Here is a 23861-nt window from a genome sequence, read left to right on the forward strand (position 1 = left end):
TCCATGGGTGGCAGAGGCCATAAATATATAGTAATATGGATAACATACTCATTTACTACTTCTCTCTTCTACTCTATGACTAAAAACTAAGTTAATATTTTCGTTTCCTAAGAAATTAAAAGCGAATAAGTTTATATAAGCCTATTTATTTAGATCTTGATTCATAGACATTTTCATCAGAAATTTATATTGTTTCTCATTCGGTCATTGGAGGCCATAACAAAATCTGGACCATTAATGTATTGGTTAAGTTCTTACAGTATTAAAAATACTGTATTCCTGTACCTTCGAACGTAATGTAAGGTTCTAAAATAATAATTAAAGTAACCTAACAAGTCAAATTACATAACCCCATACTCACTCCCTTGTTTATGCTCTCGAAAAGCGTATCAGCTGCCAAATCGAAGGTCCTCTCGAAGAAGAAAGTGCCTCCGGCAACCACCATGAAGAAAGTGGAGGTTCGTTTAAAAACGGACCGATTTAACGTAGACCACAAGGACATTTTGATAGGATTTTAACAAATCAACCCCAAATAACACTCGTAACCTCGTCGGGAAAAATCCACAATGACGTTCACATTTGACAGAAATCAGAATAATTAAATTGACATAACATTGACATTTACTAACAGTGTTGCATGTTTCATATTTTTTGCCATATTGCATAAAAATTCTTAACAGTCACCGGTATAGAGGCTAGTTATTTAGTTTAGAACTCAGTCTACTCACTAATAAAGTTATACTTTGTGAGTGTAATAAGTAACGTAATTTATGTAAAGGTTTAAATACTGGAATCACCATCATGGCACATCCTATCAATCTAAACTACGACCTCAGCTAAAGATAAGTAGGGAATTTATATACTTCAGGATATCCTCGTTGACCGGATTTTGGAATAGTCTGATGTAAATATCTGACGCTATCTGATTATCTGCTGATACTTAATGGGTGTATTAACAACGCAACTTTTGTTGACCTCAGGTAGGACAAGTCGACTTTTTTTTTATCACAAAAAAGCAATAAACTCCTAAAAAATCTCAAATCAATAAGCACAGAGTGCACTACTAAATTTTGGCAAAGCACGCAGTACTGTACTACAACAAAGGTTTTAGCGTTTTTCCCCTTATCATAACTTCGTTGTTGCATTTAAAGGGATTAAATTTCGTAGGTTTTCCCTGCAAACTTAGGAGAATCCACCGGAGTAGTCAACATTGGTCTTAAATGATGACGTCATTATAAAAGTAAAACGCGCGCAAATAATGCTTTTCCTCATATTGAATTTTAATTATTAAATAATACGTTTTTTGAAATATTTTTTTATTATGACAAAAATAAATGATAATCTGAAAGGTTGCAATTGCACCTCCTTGCCCCATCTTCTAACGGCATTGGTGTAAACAGAGGAAGTAATAAAAACAGCTGATTTATTTGGGCAAAATATATCATCTATTTACATTTTTTAAAATGCTGGTATGAACAATATTCCTTAAAATAAATGAGTACAGAAACAAGACAAACAAAGCAAAATGCTATGTACTATTTAGGCTGACCATAGTTTGTAAAATAATTACACGAAAACACGCATGCAGACCACGAGGAGACTTGTTCAACATATTTCTTTATATGCATTACTTCTAAAGGAGACGGGTTATTTTGTATAATAAAATTGTTCAGTCTCTATTTTTATGCAAAGAAAGTACTACGGCTAAATGATTTTCATGGTAGTCTTACGATGCGACATATAAATTGTGTATAAAAAGATTTATTTTATTTTTCCTAGTCTATGGCAATACAAAAAAGGCTACCAAAATGCAATGCCACAGTCAGCCTGCTACATTGTACAAAATTGTTGGAATGATATACAAAATTTTTATTACACCACTCCAGCTATGACAATTTCACATTAGAAGTACCCATTCTAGATATATCTAAAAGGTTTCTAATATACCATTCGATAACGACAATAACTATTATTATTTACAATGTCTTGTGATGGGATTCCGTACTATACATCACATTTTTGTTTTTAGAAAGTATTTTCTATATTGTGTGACATTAAATAATTTGCATTTCATTATTATTTTTTCGTGTTTACAATAAGGGAATTAAAAACAAAATATATACTACTAACATGTACTAAATTCACTAGAATTTGTACAACATACACACATAAATATAATGTGAATCCATGTTTTACCAATTATATCACTGTACCATTTTAATAGTTCTCTTTGTATTAAATATAAAATATTTATATAATAATCATGGGTTCCATAAACAAGGCCATTACCCTAAAGGCCCATTAGGGTTCCAATTGATAAATCTGGAATTTTGGTTACACAAATACACATTTCTTCTATAATTGTATACTTTGCCAATAATTATTAAAAAAATATAAATATGATCTCACTTTATAAATTACACACTGGAGTCAATTTTAAACTAAAAGTAATAAAAAGATGAGACTACACACCCTGAGTACATCATAACATATTATTTTATAATATTAAAACCAAATTTTTAAATTATAAAATATAATACTTCACTCTTTACAATACAAAGTCAAGTTTTAATACTATTGTTGGATTAAACATTGTTTAGTGTGATGAAACAGACAAATTAATAGGCATCGTTCAAATGAACATTCCAAATAAATGAACAATATTGGGTTAAAATTAAAATAATTTTAAATTAGTGGTATACATTTATATCTATGCAACATTTCCCATATCATACACAACACTCCATCACATAAAATTTTTGATAATAAGAGTACAATCATACGCATTAACTATGCATTCATAATAATATCCTAATTTAATTTTTGGAGTCAATAATTCCATAATAATGTTCATGCTCGTTACGTGAGAATGTTCACCCCAGCATGATGTAGACGGGGTGATATCATATGTACAGTCACCCAACGAAAAGTTTGTCACGCCATCAGATAAAGGATTCTGAAAGCACACTCAATGACGCTAGAGATCCATTTGTATACTGTCTCGAGGTACAAAACTGCACTACAAATTCATTAAACTAAAAAAAGTTCTTAATATATTGGTGTCAAAATACATATATTTTTATTTTATACCTTACAGCGACAACTAACAAAGTATCTTTTTCATTGGTAAACTTTACATGGCCGAGGTACTGTAGTGTCCTGCTAGGGTTGTGCAACATGTCTCTCAACATTTGAGCATTGTATAAGCGACATCCCTGGCTTGGTGCCCTTGTTAGGTGTCACTAGCAACATCTCTTCTTGATTTTGTGATTCTTCTTTAAATTTACTGTATCATTGGCTGTGACATTTTGTCTCTCTTTCATTTCCAGTTTTGATCTTAGTACCTGTAGGGAAGACAAGAAAATTAAGTGAAATGTCAGAAATATATGGCAACCCTAGACTTATACAATTTGTATCTCAACAATATAAGAACACAAAAAAAACATGTTAAAAACGACTACTAGACTGCCTTTTAAATATTTGCAGCGGTCAGTGAAATTAACTAAATTAAAGTTGGTTTTGAGGCTTTTTAAGTGATCCAGCAGACAGATAGTTGTGCAGTTCTAGGTGATGGCACAATGAGTCTGATGTCTATCTTGGCATAGTTGGCAAAAATGTGATTGACATAGTTATTAATACTTCTAGAGCACAACACAGTGAATTCAAATTTTGTCAATTTCTTTTTTGGCACTAAACCAACATATAATGTGAATGTGAATCACTTTCGTCCATAAGAAAAGAATTCGTTAACAACTTGACTACAGCTCCCCCAAATTGATTCTATACTCTGGTATCTATGTACTAATGATATAAATATATAAATAAATAGACCCATGGTAATCTGACGATCAACTTCTTCTTACAAGAATGTGTTAATTTAACAAGTTCCTGTATATACTTCGTTACTATAACCAACTTTTTGAAGTCTGGAAGTTTTTAAAAAGGAGTATCCTGTGATTGGATTGTAAATACACCCCTTATATTATTTTTAGACTTTTTGAGATAGACATTATTGAATTATTGTCCCAGTAAAATGTTGCATGGATCTGTCAACACATACCTATGTCATTCCATCACATAATAATTGTAATGGTGGTCAAACACACTTTAATTAATTATGTCTTTACTTTTTAATTTGTTTGGATAACAGGGCATGTCAGATAACCTTGGGTCTATACGTATTATCGTTGGATATACATAGATCATTGGTCAAAGGTCATAAACACTTACCATTTTCGTTATAGTAAGAAACATTTCTTCAACATTAATGTTTTCTTTTGCACTCGTCTCAAACAGTGGTATGTTCATTTGACTGGCAAATCTCTGGGCATCCTCTGTAACCACCACCTTTCTTGACGGACAGTCATTCTTGTTACCAACTGGAACATTTACATTGTGAATTAGTTTAGACTTAATTAGACAGGCATTATGCCTGCAACTAACAGTTGAATAAATTGTTAATTGAACATACAAACACAATGTCAATGGAAAGGCTAGTCTATCACACAAAGGGACTTCTTAGTTCTAGTACTTCCTAGTACTTAGTACTGCCTTTCTAGTGACAATTATATTTATGGCAGTGTTGATATGGTCATTTATTTGAAATAATCTTAGAGATTATCTTTTCAGAACATACAATCATAAATGTCAATGGAAAGGCTAAAAGCCTTACACACATAGGGGCTTCTTAGTGACTTTTTAGTGCCTTTCTAGTTACAATTATATTTATGGCAGTGTTTATATGGTCATTTATTTTAAATTATCTTTTCTTTACAAATAGATACAAGTAAAATCTTGTTCTTAGACTATTGCAAGACACACAACACATAATGATCAGTGTATAAAATAATAAACAAATATAAGGCATCTTTACTTTACTTTTAACATGATTACATTAATTTTAACCATTTTCAAAAATATAATTATGCATGCAACTGGTATTAAGCTGCACTATATAATAACTGTGTATGTTGTAGATGGGGAGCAAGTGAGCAGAGTTTTGTACTATTAATAAACCATCACATCTGCGGACTGTTGAGTCATCATAATCAACTGATAATTAATTACATTATTTTACAGTAATTGTTATCTCTTAAACATTTTTACAGCTACACACCATTTACAAATGTTTTTTTACTTATTCCTGTTAAATTTAGGTTTCATTTCAAGGTGAGATTTTATTTCTAATGAAATCTGCAAATGTGTAAGCTTGAAATTTAGTATGCACTGTTACCCATGGTCATCTAGGTCATCCAACGAACCACCTTCATATATATTAGAAATATTATCTGTAAGTGATTAGAGATAATATATATCCATATATACATAATAATTGTTTTACTTTTACTTACTTTTATACCTCGGGAAGTTATGAATACTTTATGATTTTAATTATACTTAAATTTTTATACTATTAACATATTTTCGGGATAATCAGTACCCTATATAAATATATACTATATTGTTGCTACATATTGTTAGTTCTGTCATGGATTACACAATTTCTATCCCTAAATGAATAGAATTTGTCACCTATTAAAGAATTTAATGCTTTGACTATACTTTTTAAGATATTTAATTGATTTTTAAGATATTAAATGCATGAGAAATAAAGTAATAATTGGCATATAGGAATATAGGGAATTTACATTTACTCCAACAAAATATCTTTTTATAAACAAGGAAAATTATTTGTATAAAACTATATGAATACTATTTGCCTGGCCCGAATTTGTTCAAACAATTCCTTCTATATTATAATGACGACAGTACACAAAAAAAATAAATAATTGATAAATAGAACAAAGTAATTACATAAGAAAATGAGATTTAGGGAAAGCAATAAGGAAAGATACAATGTTTAATGTTTGGTTAGGTATGTCAGTAAATGAGTCATGAGTTTAGAAGATGTATCCTATAGGAGTTACTTGATGACTGTAACAACAATTAAATTAATATCTATTAAAACATTTTTTGTTTATATGTAGATATTATCAAACAATGTTTAGTTGGTACTTTTTGATAGGATATACCATAATGCCAGTGACAGATAACATACTTTGGATTTGTTGTTGTAACATATCAACTCACCTAATACTTTGTTGACAACATCGCAGTTATGCTCGATCTCATGTAGCCATCTCTTGACATTGGCAAAGGACTCCCCGTTGGTCACATCGTACACCACGATGACCCCGTGGGTGCCTCTGTAGTACGTACTCGTGATCGTTCTGAACCTCTCCTGCCCCGCCGTGTCCCATATTTGAAGCTTCACTCGTGCACCGTTTATCTCTAAAGTTCTTATTTTGAAATCGACACCAATTGTTGTAATGTAACTGCCGGAGAACGTATTGTCGGCGAATCGCAGAAGAAGACAGCTCTTCCCCACACCTAGAACACGAACATTGCACCCATTACCGATTTGGACTTCTGGGAAGACGTTGGAACGCTAATATCACTGGCGAACATAGGCCTCGCCCACTCACCGCTGTCACCGATAATCAGCAGTTTGAAGAGGTGGTCAAACTCACGCGCCATCGCTTATAATTAATTCAACTATTTCGCTAATTGGTCATGTGTTTACTGATAACGTTATTAATTGATAGATAACTTTTACTATTGAAATATTAATCAAACGCATGCCGTAAAACGTTACGCTTGCGTCACTTTACAAAACGTCCGCCATTATTGTCTGTCTACTGTCTTTTCCTTTCTTAAAATGTCGTTTCGCTATATCCTTTTCGTAATGCCAATACAGATAGTAAATCGAACCTGTTGTTCAAATTATTTTTGTTGATAAACTAAATAATATTTCTTAAAAAATAACCTTATAAAAATGCAATAAGCTACAGAAATAAGTATAACAAAGTTGCTTGAATATTTATTATACTATACTGATTTTTTTGCTACAATTTATGCATAGGTAAACTTGCTATAATATATTATTTTCTCTATGCAAAGCAGACATTTATTTGAACGTCTTTATGTTTGTTTATATATTATATTTCATAACTGTTTCATTATACTAAAATAAAGGATTTATAGTGGAGCACAGTTTCAATAAAAATAAATTGTCTTTGGCTTCCACGATGACACATATTCGATAAGACATGACATGAGGTGAAGCGAGAGCTGTCAAATGACTTATGTGAAGTGACAAACAGAATATAATAGGTGTGGTAAAAGGAAGATTTTATCTTGTTGTAAATATTGTATTATAAAAATGTCGGCTACGTTAAAGCCTTATTTAACTGCCGTCCGCCATACGCTTACATCGGCTATGTGTTTAGAACACTTTTCATCACAAGTGGTCGAAAGATACAACAAACCCGAGGTGGAAGTGGGCACTAGTAAGGAGCTATTGCTGAATCCGGTAATCATTTCGCGGAACGCGAACGAAAAAGTATTAATTGAGTCATCCATTAACTCAATAAGAGTGAGCATTATGATCAAACAAGCGGATGAGATTGAAAAAATCCTGTGTAAAAAGTTTATGCGGTTTATGATGATGCGGGCGGAAAACTTTATCGTACTTCGACGGAAACCGGTTGACGGATATCATATCAGCTTTCTGATTACAAACTTCCACACTGAACAGATGTATAAGCACAAGCTGGTTGATTTTGTGATATATTTCATGGAAGAAATTGATAAGGAGATAAGCGAGATGAAGTTGGCCGTAAACGCTCGCGCCAGAATCTGTTCGGAGGAGTTCTTGAAGCGATTCTAACTTCAAACTTCAGAAACTTGTGTAATGCTCAGTCATAATATGGAAAATTTCCATGCATTATCTGTCATTGGTTTTAAATTTTAATGACTTAGTTTAATATTACTCTGCCAATGTCAATATAGTCTGATTAAAATAATAATAAAAAAAAACAATAATACAGATTATCCACATTCTTTAATTTTAAGTATTAACAGTATTCCTTTCGGGTGTTCATTGTTACATTTTGGACATTTAGTTAAGTTACTTTTATTCGGGTCCACAAATATTATTGCTTGTTCGCATTGAAATATTATGTAAGTTGATATAAGGTTTACTCTGTCTTGTAAACATTGAACTGTATTATAGGTGCATTAATAAATTTTATTCTTTTTTAAGACAATTTGTGTACTTAATTCACAGCCAATGTTTCTTTTTAACACATTTGACATTCTGCTAATCATAATGTCTTCATAGTTTTAAAGTAATTGATAAAAAGAATATCAATTATGCACAACGTTAATCATACATATGCATTGTGGCATCTGTAAAAATAACAACCAACTAAACTATTGCTGTAAAAATATAACGGTTCAATCAAAGCAAAGCCAGCAAAAAAATAATAATTAGCTTTAAAAACTGGCTAGAGTTGCTAGTGCATATAACAATGACAGAATTTCTGTTTTTCAAAAAACAATAACCAACCAATTTTAATTATTTTTGCAACTTATTTAATCAGTTTTATGATTCACATTATCACAAATCACTCCAAAAATTTAAATACAACGGAAATTGGGTTTGATTGTTAATGGGACAACATGTGAAATAACAAAAAAACAATCTAATTTAACAAAAATATCTCAATTAAAGAATGACAATATTTTTTAAATTTTGATGTGCTTACTAAAAGTTTTTATAAATCTAATTATTTATTAAAAGTCATTCATACACATAAAATTAACAAGATCAATATATATATTATAATAGTAATGTTTTAAAGAAGTCTACCAACCCAGACGGCAAGTGACATGGGCTAAGGCTTAAACCCTCACAAGCATTATAACTGACAGGAAATGATCACTGTTCATTTATAATAGGTGTATTTAAAATTTGTAAAATGTAATATCAACGTGAAAATCCAATATGAACCATTCTAAGTCTTTATACATGGGTTATTATACTATATTGACAATAAATACTGCAATTTCACCATCATACTTTCTTATACGAACTCAAAAACAAATTTTCTTATATGGACTTGCAGTGAGTATCTATTGCCTTGGAGCTAGGATTAGCTAAAAACGAGTCTATCAGCATGTTAAGGCACAATACAAACCAAAAAAATGGTGCAAGTTTTATCTCGTAACCCATTATGACTTACAAGTCTTTCTACATTACTAAATCTGCAATTTCACTCCAGATCTGCACCTTATACCATTATTTAGGCTGTGTCTGGTTTGAAGGATGACAATGAAGCCAATGAAGGTTTGATTATGGAGTTTCACCTTAGGTAAAAGCTAACAAAGCTAACTTCAATCTATGATTAAATTCAGGTCCGAGTTTCATACTATATTGAGGTGATTACAGATGTCTAGTGGTGGCAGTGACCACTTCAAGCTCATTTGCTAATTAAATTTCACAAAATAAATTTAATCGCCTACAAATTTTAAATATCTGAGGTATTAATTTATAGAAACTATCAATTGCCTTAACCTGTTTACATTAATAAAACTTAATTATAGTTTACTAATTCGATATGTGGCACTGAAGATGTAAATGACTGGATAGGCTTACAAAGTGAAATTATCGAAGCTAGAAATGTGATTTTAAAATCATAATTTTGGTCTACAATGTACCTTAAAAATGTGACTCATGTACATTCTAAGAATCTAACGAAATGTAATGGATTCATGAATATAAATTTTAGTTTATATCAATGAAGCTGCAATTGGAATTGTATGTGTATAAAAACGTGTTCCGACATTTTAAAAGCTGTAAAAAAATCTATATTAAATGTTCATCAGTTTTTAGATTTAGCAGTCCGTAATGTGAATCCCTCGCCTTTGAAGGCTTGGAAAGTTTCTGCCGCGGGCGCCTCCTCCTTCGCACTGGCTGGCCGCGAGTTTCTTATGAAGCGCAGAGTACCGATCACGTAATCATAATCGGGTATACCGCGTACATAGGGCTGGAAAAAAAATATGAACTCTTTACACAATGCGTAACTTTGCAAATGTCAGTTCTACCTTCATTCTCTATAAAGGATGAAAAATCTCTTGGTCTCTACTCGAAAAATAGTCTTCCTAATTAAGACATTTTGCCGCCCCCTAAAAGTGCCGCCTGAGGTGAACCGCACTCTTCGCCCCCATATTACGCCTCTGACTTAAGATGTTTGGACCCCTCTCTCCCCTTATACATCTAACACATAATAAATATTGTTAAATAAAAAAGTAAATACTTGTCTTGACTGTGTCGCTTGGGGTTCCGAGTCACTTTCGCTAGTCAGCTTCTTCTTCTTGCCGTCCAAACGATTGCCCTCCCCACTGAACGCCACGAACCCGCTGGTCTCTGGCATCATGGCTGCCGGGTCCTCGTCCATACCACTGTCGCTCGTACTGCCTTCTCCATTTTTGGATGTGTAGCCCTCCTCTTTGTAACCGACAGGAGGTGCAAAATCGACCTGAATAATAAATTTAGTATAACTATATTACTATCAAATTATTTCTAATATAATTAGTGGCGTGGCGTGGTTTTTAATCGCCCAATGCGTAATTTAAATTTACCGCCTGAGCGAACGTCCAATAAACTGACGAAAGAGATCTTTCTGTAAATATCTGTTACAAAAACGTAGAAAGCCTATATTTTTAAGCATTTTATCTTTTTGTTGAATGCTGCTATTGACTTTCACGTTATAGGCATTTATTTCAATTATGATTTACGAAATTAAGTGAACACTACACGTGTACATGGTGATTTTTTATGACAACATAATACTTAAATAAATACAACAATCAAAATTAAATTCACATACATTCATATCACACTCAATAATGATAACAGCGCTTCCAGGTTTGGTCTCCAATACGCACAACTCATACACCTTAGAGTTGTACTTGATGGCAATCACGTCACCAGTTGTAAGGCATGAGAAGTTTCTTAGACAGTTCTCTAATACTGTAACATAAAGGATTACATATAACAATTAATTACACTAATTCAAACACGAAATCCATTTTTATTGAAAAAAAACTGTTTTTGTAACACAAAATACACATACACAACAATCACAATTATATGTGATGTTTTTGTGTCATTACGAAATTTCTATACAACATACTATGTGACATTTTTTGGGAAAATTCCAAAAGAAAATGATTAAAAATCTACTAGTAAACAATTTTATTATACAAACCTGCTTTAGGATTTGTGATATCCAGGAAATCTTCAGACAATGGCTGGAATTTTGAGAATGTTGCTACCGGTAATGAAACACTTTCAACTTGAATCAATGCTCCCTCTTCTAATACCAAGTTCGCCATCATCTGACAACACAAACTCCTATCAGAATCTTATTGGACAATAATATAGGAAAAGAAAGTGATGGAAAAATATATTTTCATTTAGAATAAAAAAAATGTATTACTTTCTACATGTTATTACATACATTTTTATTTACCACTCTTTTTGTTCATGTAACATTTACAGAACTCCCAATTTTAAATCACAATCTTTATTGAGTCAAGTTATACATCACACACTATCACATATACATACACATACATATGTTATGTTTAGTTGACACTATCAGTTAAAAAAATAATAATATTATAAAAGTTGTATTATTAAAGTTCAAATTTACTTGTAAGTATTATTACGAATCTTTTGTATGGGAATATAGAAAAAAATCTCTCCTTAAGAACCATCCTCGTACTTCACGGAATATTATATAAAAAGAATTTGCGAAATTGGTTCAACCGATGTCGAGATTTGCTCTTAGCAACAGATTTAGCGATTCATTTTTACACTATACACATTTTATATATTACAAGTTAAATTTTACTATACATTACATACCCAATGTGGCAGATAGACTTTGCCTTCATCAGCAACAAATTCCAACACACCACAGTGAGTGATCCTCTTAGTCTTCTTGTTTGTGAGTTTAAAAATCATTGGGTACTCAATGTTTAACCTGGTCAGTTGCTCCAGGGCTGAAGGTGGCATAATTACTGGAAAATAGATGGTAATAAGGTAATAAACCTTAAGTTAGTAGTTGCGAAAGATATATATATTTTTTTTAATAATATAAGAGTAGCAGACGAGCATGCAGTCCACCTGGTGGTAAGTGGCTACTGCCGCCCATGGACGTCTGTAATCAACCCCTGTTATTAGGTAGAAATAGGTGTGGCGGTGGTGCCGCTGGAGTCGAACCACAAAGGGTTCTACCACCTTTAAAAAGCTTTCACAAATCTACAACATCATAGCCCATTATTAATATCAATCCATAATTTTTTTATATTGATTGAAATTTGATATTGTCTTATATGAATACATTGTGAAATGTGGAGCCTTAATATACAAAACTTTGGATAGATTGATAACATATTAATAACAGGCTACCTCTCTCCACCTCCACGTTGGGCCAAAGAGGGGGAGTACCCTCTAGCCCTCCCCTTTATTTGAGGGAAGAGACTAATACTTCTTTATAATTAAGCTTTAACTGCAAGAGAATGGTATGTATTTGTGTTGGTGTAACGTGTGCCATTACATATGCAATATAAAACAATCTGAAATTTCTTAAGATATAACATTTATAAGAGCTTACAGGACAAAATTACCCATCATTCCTATTATGGGGGCTGTAAGCAGCATAACAATAAAATCAGTCTAAACCAGATTTATAGGTATTTAGCTACATACCTATTCATCTGTGACTAGTACAATTGAATTACACACTGCAAGATGAAATTCTCTTGTGTTGACATCTATAAGATTGTGGTGTTTCCAAGGTCAATAATTGAGGTATAGTTAGTTTTAAGTTTAGTGTGCACACTGAAGTTTTGGATTAACTAACTGTTAAAATTGCCTTACTATGAAGATACAACTTATATGTGCTAATTAAGGCTTAAAGGACTACATCAAGTACTGCTCTCCTAATTATATATGAAAAGCAGACCACTCAATATAAAATTACTAAAATAATGTACATTTGGGGTTTGGGAAAGGTATATATCATCAACCCTGCCTACAGCTGATAACTACCTTAACCCTGGAGCGAGTAGTAAAGATATCTATGCCATCTGCTGAACATCAAGCAACTTTTACAGGATTTATAGCTTATACAAGTACTTAAACCTTCTACGATGGTGATAGTGGGTTATAAACGAAAGTGACCTAAGCATTGAACTCTATATTTATATAGTATTACATACTGCACTAGTCTTACTTTTCCCTCCTCTTTCGACGTCCTGGCGTTCGTTTCCTGGCAGCATAGAGACAGAGTAACAGCGATAGGTCATAATAAAAGGCCTTGTAATCTCGTGGAACATGTTGAATCCAAACTGAAACTAAATACGTGTATTTTAAGCAGACAATGGAAATTCAAACGATATAGACTTAATAAATGAATACCAGTAATGCTGTTTTACCATTGTGAAGCTTTGTTATCGATACCACAACTTTTAATGAAAGAACAAACAACAAATTAAACAGGTAACAAGGCGTAAATTTTTTGATATTTTTCTGCTACACAATGACAACTTGCAAAACAATTCAATTTGTCATTGTCATCATTGTCATGTTTCAATGACAGATTTTGGACATATATGTTTCTTAATCTTCCAAACAAACGAAGATAAATAAAACTTATGTCTAGCAAATTGTATCTTACTTTTGATAAATAAATGTAAATTAATTTCGCAATATTATATTGAATTTATTAAATAATTAACATGGATGAACTTTCTAAAAGAATTGAAAATAAATGAAACGATTTGAACAAACATGAGCAAGTGCGACTATCCGATCGTATGCAGTGAAATGGCAACGATTTCTGTTTCTTGCATCCCTTTCTATCCTGTCTCTATGATCGTTCATTTCTTTTCATTCATTTGTATATGTGGCAGCCGAGGATACATTAATCACAATTTCTCCTTACAAATAGCAAATACAAAAAACTACCAATTTTCCTTCATGTAGAATCAAATAAAATCAGTGAGTAACTCGAGTCAGTAATATTAGTTCAAAAAAATCTTTTATCGCGTTCGGGTCATTGTCATTTTTTCTTTCAAACATGAATGAACGCCATGTTGATTGTCAAAGCTTTCAAAGGTGTTTTCCGATCCGATGAGACGGCAGTGAATTGAATTTGTGTTAAATTTTCAGACTCCGCGATATCCGAGGGTCGCTTATTAGCCGTAAAGGTGTAGTTAGAACCGGGAGGTTTCGTAAAAATGGCGCAAGTATTGCCGATACGGTTTCAGGAGCACTTACAGGTGAGTACGCCCATTATAGTTTTATTGGATTTGTCGATAGCGGAGGGCGAGGGGTAAATTATGATATTATAATGCATTTTGAGGGGAGTTTTGTTGGTTTAATTAGTGTGTAATGCTGGAGTGGTAGTAGTAGTGACATTGCGCAATTGCCTTTTGACGTTTCCACCCCCTTCTGTGTTCGGGAGGGACCGGTATTGATTTGCCCCACTTCTCCCACTGGATCATATGGCTGGAGTAACTGGCTCAGGCTTATTGAATTTTGTAAACTCATTCAAAAACAATTTTGAAACAAAGCCTTTATTATGACTATCAGCTGTATTCCCTGTAGAATGTTCTTACATTCTTCCTATAGGAAGTATTTCTAAGTAGCTTATTTTCAGCTGTCTAATTTTCTGAGAATTACAGCTGTGATTATGAACAAGATTATTGAATAGTTAATTCCTTATCTAAAGGGGAGGTACCCACAGAATATATGTACTAGATGTAACAAAACACTGATTAGTCATCTCAAATTAATTCATATAGAATTTTAATAATGCTACTAAATTATTATTATGTAAGTTACAATATTTGCAAATGTTTAATCAAATGAACTTTCTTACAGTAAAATAATTATTAGAATAAACCTGATGGTCTTAAGGATAAGTTACAAATTTTAAATGGATTTTGGTCTTTATATAATCTATTCTGTTTATTATATTACTGGTAGACTAACAGTCTATATTTCAACCTCTGGCATTATTGGTCTCAGGTTCAGATTCCATCCTGATCTGATATTTTTAGAAACTATGTTTGTACTATGATTATCTCTATCTATCATTTATTATAATGTTTAAAGAAAACAGTGAACAAACCTACATGCCTAAAAGTTCTTTAAAAACCATTTTACAAAAATGTTACAAAAGTCTACTTATCTATTTTGGCCAGATTATGGGTTAAACCCTTCTCATTCTTGGAGCAGGCTCTTGCCCAGCAATGACACAATATCTCAATGAAGAATATTAACATGATGAACAAGGGGTAGATTTAAAAATTGAATATCTATAAACAGTCACTCATTTGTAATAGAACATGTATAAAAGGGAACATGGTAGAGCTTTTAGTTTTAAAAACTTTTGGTGTAGGAAGAGACAAATAAGGATACAATTGACTGTTGGCACTGAGTAACAAAATGATATCAATGTTTTTCAAAGCTGATTAAAATTTGGGGTGCTATTGGTTTGCAGAGCACATTCTAAGTGCAATTAGTGCAAGTAAGATGTTTTGTAAAAAGAACAAGTTTTTAATAAATGTTAAATGAATTAGATTGATAAAATATGATAGAAAAATGAATATATTAAATTGTAAAATCTGTTCTATTGTGTATGGCATTATATTCTATAATTTTACATTTTAAATAATTGTGTAACAAATGTCTTTTGCTCTGGTCAAGAAGCCAAAAAATTATGAAAATTGTAACGGGTCTCATTGTCTTAACAGAGTGTTGAGATTGTTAACTGTTTGACTATACAGTCAGATTATTTACATATATATTATGGAAGTAGCAAATGATAATGCATTAAATGTGACGGTAATTGTCCCTATTGCCCATGGAATTTGTAATCAACAAATAAAATAAAGAGCCCTATCTGAGGACATAAGGCCAGAGACAGGTATGTTGCTACTCGTGAGGACTAAAACTGCAGTTATAAGGCAAAATTCGTGTTGCAAAAATGACTGCAAAGTCATAACATGGTACAACATACAAAAATTGTATATTTTTATTTAATTTGCCAATAATTGCATATATATACAGTAACAAGTTGACCCGGCAAATGTTGTGTTGCCATATAAATAAAAAAATGTTAAGGGTGAACCCTTATCACTTATGGGTTTGAAAAATAGATAGAATATTTGAAACTGCGATGGTTTCAAAGTCTGTAGAATCCAATGTGAAACATTCCAAAATCAACAACTATTTACAAATTAAAAATTAATTAAAAAAACCTTTTCCCACAGACTAAATTGTGAATCTAAACCATTCTCAAGTCCCCTTGAACACACAACAAATTTCATCAAAATCAGTCCAGTTGTTTAGGAGGAGTTCAGTGACATACACACGCACATAAGAAATACATATATATAGATATTACTGTACTGGGACTTATTATATAATAATACTAACACTGTGTTAATAATTATCCTGTAAAATTACTTTCAATTAAAAAAAATCCCATTAATGTTTAGGGAAACAAATTTGGTAATAAATCCAGTCAATATATTTTTTTGTTTCTGTGTACCAGGAAATCATGACCCTGGATGAGCCAAAAATAACTTGTTAAACAATAAACATGTTGTACACAATAATATCTTTGTTTCTCTTATGAACACATGTTTGGGAAGAAATTAAATTGTAGCACATTGTTCATGATAATGAATTGTATTTTTTTGTTAAAAAATATACCTTTATTTGTCTGTCAGTGAATAGGTAACCTATCAAAAATATAATCTAGTCATGATGTATATATATCAATAATGTTAGGAATAATATTATTATGCGTATTTCTGAAGTCTACGAAAATTATTAATTATTTGATTTACTGAATAAATTTAGAAGTAGCAGTGTTATATTCAGGTCTGCCACACTGGTAATCAAAAGTATTAAAGTAAATATATAAACTCTCTGAAGTAAAAACTGAAAAAGCTAGCTTATATATATTATAACTAAGACTGAATGGCTATGATTTACCATAAACTCTTATTTATATTTTATGAAGATTGATCTGGCACTAATAATGAAGAAGGGCAATTGGTATTTTTGGGCAATACTTAAAAATTATAAAACTTTAGAGAAAGGAACATTTCAATTTGGTTAACAATTTTGTCTCTTACAGCTCACAAATGTCGGTATCAACCCAGCGTCGATATCGTTCAACACGCTCACAATGGAGTCGGACAAGTTCATCTGCGTCCGCGAAAAGGTCGGCGAGACGTCAGAGGTGGTCATCATCGACATGGCTGACCCCACCAACCCAATACGACGTCCCATCAGCGCTGACTCCGCGATCATGAACCCGGCGAGCAAAGTCATCGCGCTCAAGGGCAAGGCAGGCGTTGAAGGTGAGTGTGTGTACCTTTTCTACCTTATGTATGGTTAAGTCTCATCAAGGTGTGAACCTTGGGCACGTACGTGACGTCAGCTGTCTTCGGCGCCGTGACGTAATGCTGGCTTGCAGTAGACGTTGATAGATGTCGCTTTCGTCGAAGCAATTCAACCACTCGAGCTGCAGTTACAGGTAGGAAGATGATAGCAAATCGTTTTCAAGATTGCTGATGACTCAATTCAGTTTTAAGTCAGGAGGAAAGTCATTGATTCTCTTGGAGGAAACATGATAAGGATTTTTGAAATTAACATAATATCAATTAGTCATTCCTTGATTACTTGGTCAAGCAGTCTTAAGTAACGACATGCTATTTTTCTTATCGATTTTCTATGCAACCTATAAACACTTACCTACTTTTAAGATTTAAATCATGTTATGTGCTCTTGACATTTATTACTTTGCTGGCAATTAAGGCTTTGGTAGACGCGGCTAACCTTAACTTAAGCCGCCCACGCGCGTTTGCTTTTGGCAGATTGCGGGATCGAGTCGCATTATTGCAGGCAGCTTGCCAATCTCTATAAGGCATATTTAAGTGTGGCCTTTGATATTATGTTTTAAAATTGGTGATAGAAAAATGCATTTTTCATATATAAGTCTTACATTTTTAATCGTGACGTGAAAAGGAAGTTTCTTTAGGAATTAAACAGACTATTGTCATTATTAAGATAGACGTTATTTATATTTTTATGAACAAATAAATAAACTTTAATAGAATTCTGATAAAACGAATGTGTTTACTTCACAGATAAAGCTACACTCCAGACGAATAAACTTTTTATCTCTGTTATGATTTAACGCTATGTAAACAGATTTCGGACGTGTTTATTCAATATAGAGTAATTTACTTATAAAATACTATACCAACATTGAATTATTTCTGGATGACTAATCGGTTATATTTAATGCCATTTTAATAATTAACTGATATGGTTGATAACATAGCAACTTTATCATTCCTCATTGTGTTACGAGACATTGAACTTTGTGTAAACAGTTGCTAAAAAAACATTTAAAGTTCTTAGTAAGACAAAATTTGAGATCGTGGTCCATCTATAATATCTACAACATAATTTTTTGGGCTGATTTGTTACATAACTTGTAAAATTTGTTTCCCTTGAAATGAAACAATATTAGTCCAGCTGATTCCGATTTTAACCTCTACAAACATCTTTATTAATAAATTATCATAGATCAATAATCTATGAACTGAAAGACCCAACGTTATTTGACTATTCAAATAGACATTTATTGATTTCTCGTTGTTACAAGTGCAGTAAATAATTCAATGTGTAAGCAAGCGAAGCGATAAAAAGTTCAACATTTCCTCTCGATACTCTGTTTCCGTTCACGACGTAACATTAACTTACAGTTGGCGGCACAAGTAGGATCCGTTAGTACTTGAACACGTATTCTGTGTGTGGACAAATTGGCTTAGACATGAATAAGTAAGGATGAAAGGGGTTAAGCGCGCCTGTATACATTTCGAACGCTTTTCAATGTATGCGAATCGATAAAATTGTAAGCGTTGTATATTTTCGTTTCAGTTGAATTTCTTTTTGTTTTTGTTCCTTTGTTTAGTTTCATTTTGGAAATTGTGATTTCGCAAAAATCAATTGCGATTTTTTTTCATATTATTTTAGATTCTTACAGATCACGATTAAAAAAAATAGTTTAGTCTATCAACCCTTACTTGGCCAGCGTGGTGGTTTATGTCTTAAGCCCTTATTATTAGGGTTGTTTATCAAGGTATTGTTTACTGTCAAAAACTTTTTTAAGTCCTTACACGTATGAGGATGCAAATATATTTATTTAATATTTATTGACTACATTTTTTTTTTACAAACGCGGGGCTTAATGCTAAATGGCAATGTATAGTATGTACCTGTATTCCTGTATAGCAAAACAAAAAAAAACTAAAGAAAACTCTTCAAAGGTATATGTCGTATGACGACGACCTCTTGGAATACAAAGCCCCGATGAGTCAGCCACGCGTGCATATTCTCGCTACCTAAGAAATACACGCAATGTGTGGAATCGTAATTGTATCGTGAACGCCCTGTATTTTTAATTGTACTGATATTACTATATAGATATTGTTTTATGGTGGCATAGACTATATACTTGTACTGTATGCCATAACATATACATAAGTATTAAGATGACATCATCATATCACACATATGATAAGATGACGTGTACTGTATCCATAAGAGTCACTTCTAACAAATAATGAAAATCCAATAATATCTGTGTTAAGCTTCAAAACACTATAAAATTTTATGAAACCTGAGGTGATGACGGTTTAATGACGAAGATTACCAATACTGAAACAATTTAAACACTTGTTTAATACTTGAAAAGAATCGAGTAGGTGTGGAATTATAGCCGTTCCAGAATCCGTACACTTTTCCTCTGTAATGGATATTTTGCCCCAATTTTCATGGAAAGACTCCACGCGACCTTAAAAGGTTTGGCTTGCTATTGGAAAACATCGTTAAGGATCGAACATTGAGCCCGTGGATAAGAAGGCAGTCGTTTTCGTGCCAACTGTTCTTATACATATATCTTAGTATGAGTTGTAAAAAGTAGCTAAATATTTTTTCAATAAGTATTGTTAACATTACGTGGACTGAACTATAATGTCCGTTAGTGAGTAGTTCCATTGCGATTACTGAAAAGAGAAAAATATATAGATGACGAATAATTTTAATGAAAAGTGACGACGATGCAGTGCATAGATTTTATTAACACTTTCTAATGATTTTTGGTACATTTTTGCTTGTTACTTTCGTTTTAAAATTCTTCAGAAATTTAAATGTTCCAGGAATATGCTCAACTTTCTTTCGAAGGCATAATATGACAAAATAATATGAAAGTTTAATGAAAAAATGAATTAATAATGTACATAATGAATTCTTTTATATAGGAACTAAGGTAGACATTAGTACTGGAAATACAAAGTTATATAAATAAATCATATAGTGTCTACACTCATAGCCCCCATGCTAGGATTTCCCGTGAGGGGTCATAAATACAAAGACATATATAAGCACTAATGCAGTATACACAAACATGTACCTAGGTATTTACAACACCGAGAGTCGAATGCAACTGCTCCCAGTGCCATATGTAGACCACTATGTCATGTCGATTGGCGATATGTATTTAGGGAAAATTACAAAAGTAACGTATAACCTTTTTGAAAGGCGATAGAGCCAGTATTCTTCGGGTCGGGAGGTAGAACCGCCACACTTTTTTCAGCGTGAAGCAATTTTTCTTTTAGATGGAAAGGAGTGGATGAGTCCTCAAAAGTGGAACATCTATCATCGGCGATATAATTTTGCGTTTGGCTTATAATTGCTTACTGGTGTCTATGGGTGGCAGTAATCACTTACCATCAGGTAAACTGCAAGTTCGTTTGTTACTTGAATCTTTTCTTTTTGAAATGTAAAAACACAATTTAAGGGTATTCAGAAATGTTTTTTGTGCCCCAAATGCCAGAATGTCTCGTGACATGACGAGGGTCAAGGAAAACCGACGGTCCATGAACGACTCTTCAAGTTTTTCTTTGACATTTATTATACTTTGCGTCAAAGAATATCTATTGTAGGCTTGGGGTCTGAATAGTTTCATAGCAATAGTACAGTTCTTATGTAATCATAATAATGAAGGGTTATTGCAATTATTATTTGAGAATGAGCTTCCTGCATGCATATTATTTAACTTTTTATTAACAAACTACCATATGGCCCATGTAACCATATGTGGTCCATGGAATTTTCTTACTTGAACAGAGGTCCTACCTAAATATAGTGTATGAACTATTAGTTGAATGTGATTATTAAGAAATATACAAAAATGTGTGACAGAGGTGCTGCCGCAAGCGAACGGGAAAGTCTTGAGCACTTTTAAAATAAGTCTTAATAATTTTAAACAATTGAGTACATAAGTCGCATAAAATTGTTAATTGAGAAATTTGTTGTTGTTTTGCATCCATAGAAATAACAGAAACTTTTAAAAATATCAAAGGAAAATACTCCACAAAAAAACTTAAAATAGATGTTTTTGCCTTATGGCCTTTCCAGTCGTCCCACACAGAATGCTCGATATCGGGAACCGCCCACCAGCATCGTGCTGACGTCACAGATCCCAATCTCTAGGGATCCTAATGAGCGTTTTTCACAGCGATGTTGGAGCTTAAAGGATTTTTAGTCGTTTGTTATCGAAATTTATTATTTAGATATTTGGCTAGTCAGGTATTGAACACAGAACTCGCGTGTCATACTGGTATATATTAGGATATGTTCTACATTTAGTAGTAATTGTGCCATATATTTATCTAAGATATTTTGAGTCCTATTAAATATAGTAGCGAATCCTAGTGGCAGGTTGGTGACAGACAACACGGAGTTTAATTCGGGAGTAAGATATATATTTTTTATTTAAAATCATTATAGCAGACATATTCACACTACTAATATCCATAGAACCATAAAACCATCTTAACTCATTGGCTAACGACAATTAGAGTAGATACTGACCAAGAGCTCAAGCTGATTCCCCATCAATAGGTAAGGAGAGACCTTTGTGTATAGGTCCTAATGGCGAAATTTACGCTTTTATTTGTTTTTTTTTAGTGTACATAAATAGGAAGAGACCATTATGTATAGGTTTTAAGGGCGTGATTTACGTATTTTTTCTATGACTACTTTACTGTACTGTTTGTATGACGCTACTATCAAGTTCTTATCAAATAGTCCCCGATAAGTGCAAACTTGTGAAGTGCATTAATCCGTCTGTTTCAAAAGCCTCCAATCCATAAATTAAAATTTGTACAATTTTAATTAGATCTTCGGAAACGAATTAAAGATTCTTAAGGTTATTTATCATTATAACAAATGGTCCTGGTCAGTACTCTGCTTTATATTTTTCAGTATTTCTCATTCCTGTAAAACATTTATTTACGTTATGCGTCGGCCTGGATATGTGCTAAACTGGACCAATAACCTTATAACATAGGTATTTGCATTTTTAGCACACGACCGTCCAAATTTCGGTAAGCGCCCTACCCAAAGTTTTGACGTCATAGTTCAATTACGCCAAGTCGCCATGTTTGGTATGCATAGAATAATTTATCTGTTAAATAACAGGCTAGACTCACGTGAATTTGGGATTCCATGGAAATCTCCAAGTTCCAATCATTATCGAAACATCGCTAGCCCTCTTCTTGTCTCCCGTTATTAATATTCGATCTATCCAAAGTTTGCGATATAAATTTTGACAACTTCAAGGAGGCAAGTCAGATGTCAATCTTTTGTAAGCAAAACTTTGGATAGTTTAGTGGTTATTAATAACTGACGTATACATATAATGTATGTAGACTCTTCAATTGCTCATAATATACTTAAGCTCATATTTATATTTATTCTACATAAAATGGTTTGAGTTTTTTTTTGTCTCAGTTTCTTACTTCTTATTTAAGTGTCTATTAGTCTTCCACTAATAATCTCCATCTCATTTATTTTAATTTTTAAATGTCTTGGGGTGCAGTTATGAATGGTAAAATTATACGGGGTCTTGTGTCACTTTTATTTCGTGTTCGTGTTGCTATAAAACATTTTGGATATACATAATCTATTTTTGAGGTACCACTTATTAAATACTGCTTTGCCTTGCCATAGAAATCGAGAATGTAACTAAGATTAAATACTTTTTTTTTAATTTTTATGATAGTAATTTGTAATGATAGTAAAGGAGGCATGTGCTTAGAAAAGTTAGTAAATTACTTATTTAGGACATATTTTATTTGTGTTCTTTACTTGTATTTTACAAAAATATTATACCATAATGATACTAAGAAATGTAATTTATGGTAGCAGCCCAGAAAACGCTGCAGATCTTCAACATCGAGATGAAGTCCAAAATGAAGGCGCACACCATGAGCGAGGACATCGTGTTCTGGAAGTGGATCTCGTTGAACACCCTCGCGCTGGTCACCAAGATGTCGGTGTACCACTGGTCGATGGAGGGCGACTCCACGCCGGTCAAGATGTTCGACAGACACTCCTCGCTCTCCGACTGCCAGATCATCAACTACAGAACAGATGCGAAGCAGCAGTGGCTCTTACTTGTCGGTAAGTGGTTTGAAAGTAGATCTTGCTTAACATCGGGTCACCAAAATGTCGATGTATCACTCTAGTTATACACCTATATGCTTATTCAGGTCATTTTCTATGCGTGTGCGAAATTTCGTCCAAATTGTATAAGTAGTTTTTACTCGAAAGAGTAACAAACAATCATCCATCCTCACGAACTTTCGCTATTATAATGTTAGATAAGATATTATAATAGTAAGAAAGACACCAACGTAAGAATTCAACTAAATCTCGTTTCCTTAAATGTATTTATAGGATTATATTTGTGCTTCTCCTCTGTGTAGTTAATACAATTGGTCGATAATATACTATTAGGAAAAGACTACGTTTCTGATAATCTAATTTGGTTGTATACAAGTACAGCTAA

At 32.7% G+C, this 23861-nt stretch overlaps 4 protein-coding genes across 8 annotated transcripts in view; 2 read left to right on the plus strand and 2 right to left on the minus strand.

The window, feature by feature from the left end:
- Window positions 1–1422: 1422 nt before the first annotated feature.
- Rab35 (RAS oncogene family member Rab35) lies at window positions 1423–6715 on the minus strand. The gene is made up of 4 exons (XM_073078193.1): window positions 6486–6715; window positions 6091–6390; window positions 4231–4379; window positions 1423–3344 (listed from the first exon to the last, which is right to left on the minus strand). Exons 1-4 carry the CDS (start codon window positions 6535–6537, stop codon window positions 3243–3245), a joined length of 603 nt encoding a protein of 200 aa, XP_072934294.1. The 5' UTR covers window positions 6538–6715; the 3' UTR covers window positions 1423–3242.
- Window positions 6716–7112: 397 nt separating this feature from the next.
- Window positions 7113–8108, plus strand: Arpc4 (Actin-related protein 2/3 complex, subunit 4). The gene has a single exon (XM_073078196.1). It carries the CDS (start codon window positions 7223–7225, stop codon window positions 7727–7729), a length of 507 nt encoding a protein of 168 aa, XP_072934297.1. The 5' UTR covers window positions 7113–7222; the 3' UTR covers window positions 7730–8108.
- Window positions 7885–13501, minus strand: Ufd1-like (ubiquitin fusion-degradation 1-like). 2 transcript variants are annotated; one of them, XM_073078194.1, is made up of 7 exons: window positions 13351–13501; window positions 13149–13269; window positions 11777–11931; window positions 11115–11244; window positions 10734–10876; window positions 10161–10382; window positions 7885–9890 (listed from the first exon to the last, which is right to left on the minus strand). In XM_073078194.1, the coding sequence occupies exons 1-7, from the start codon at window positions 13351–13353 to the stop codon at window positions 9726–9728; spliced, it is 939 nt and encodes a 312-aa protein (XP_072934295.1). In that variant the 5' UTR covers window positions 13354–13501; the 3' UTR covers window positions 7885–9725. The 2 variants fall into 2 exon arrangements, with proteins under 2 accessions (XP_072934295.1, XP_072934296.1); XM_073078195.1 differs by having other exon boundaries at window positions 13149–13263; window positions 13351–13493.
- A 261-nt stretch (window positions 13502–13762) lies between these two features.
- Chc (clathrin heavy chain) overlaps window positions 13763–23861 on the plus strand; it is a 34159-nt gene continuing 24060 nt past the window's right edge. The window contains exons 1-4 of one of the 4 annotated variants that reach the window (XM_073078197.1): window positions 13763–13915; window positions 14087–14196; window positions 17070–17301; window positions 23216–23473. In XM_073078197.1, the coding sequence (XP_072934298.1) occupies window positions 14155–14196; window positions 17070–17301; window positions 23216–23473 (532 nt within the window). In that variant the 5' untranslated portion in view covers window positions 13763–13915; window positions 14087–14154. The remainder of the gene's footprint in view (window positions 13916–14086; window positions 14197–17069; window positions 17302–23215; window positions 23474–23861) is intronic. The other 3 variants (XM_073078198.1, XM_073078199.1, XM_073078200.1) reach the window with 3 other exon arrangements.

Source organism: Epargyreus clarus, unplaced genomic scaffold, assembly GCF_041222505.1.
Source record: "Epargyreus clarus isolate Ecla_fem2 unplaced genomic scaffold, WU_Ecla_fem_2.2 ptg000012l, whole genome shotgun sequence".
Classification (NCBI taxonomy): Eukaryota; Metazoa; Arthropoda; class Insecta; order Lepidoptera; family Hesperiidae; genus Epargyreus; species Epargyreus clarus.

What these genes read in the sequence shown, in the direction of transcription:
- Arpc4 (XM_073078196.1), top strand. Translation starts at nt 7,223, where the DNA reads ATGTCGGCTACGTTAAAGCCTTATTTAACTGCCGTCCGCCATACGCTT.
- Ufd1-like (XM_073078194.1), bottom strand. An exon ending in TATCACAAATCCTAAAGCAG is followed by an intron (nt 10,877 to 11,114) that starts GTTTGTATAATA and finishes TTTATGTTACAG; the next exon opens with TATTAGAGAACTGTCTAAGA. An exon ending in TTATTGAGTGTGATATGAAT is followed by an intron (nt 10,383 to 10,733) that starts GTATGTGAATTT and finishes TTTATTATTCAG; the next exon opens with GTCGATTTTGCACCTCCTGT.
- Rab35 (XM_073078193.1), bottom strand. Translation starts at nt 6,537, where the DNA reads ATGGCGCGTGAGTTTGACCACCTCTTCAAACTGCTGATTATCGGTGAC. An exon ending in GCTGATTATCGGTGACAGCG is followed by an intron (nt 6,391 to 6,485) that starts GTGAGTGGGCGA and finishes TTCGTGTTCTAG; the next exon opens with GTGTGGGGAAGAGCTGTCTT. An exon ending in TGTTGTCAACAAAGTATTAG is followed by an intron (nt 4,380 to 6,090) that starts GTGAGTTGATAT and finishes TAAATGTTCCAG; the next exon opens with TTGGTAACAAGAATGACTGT.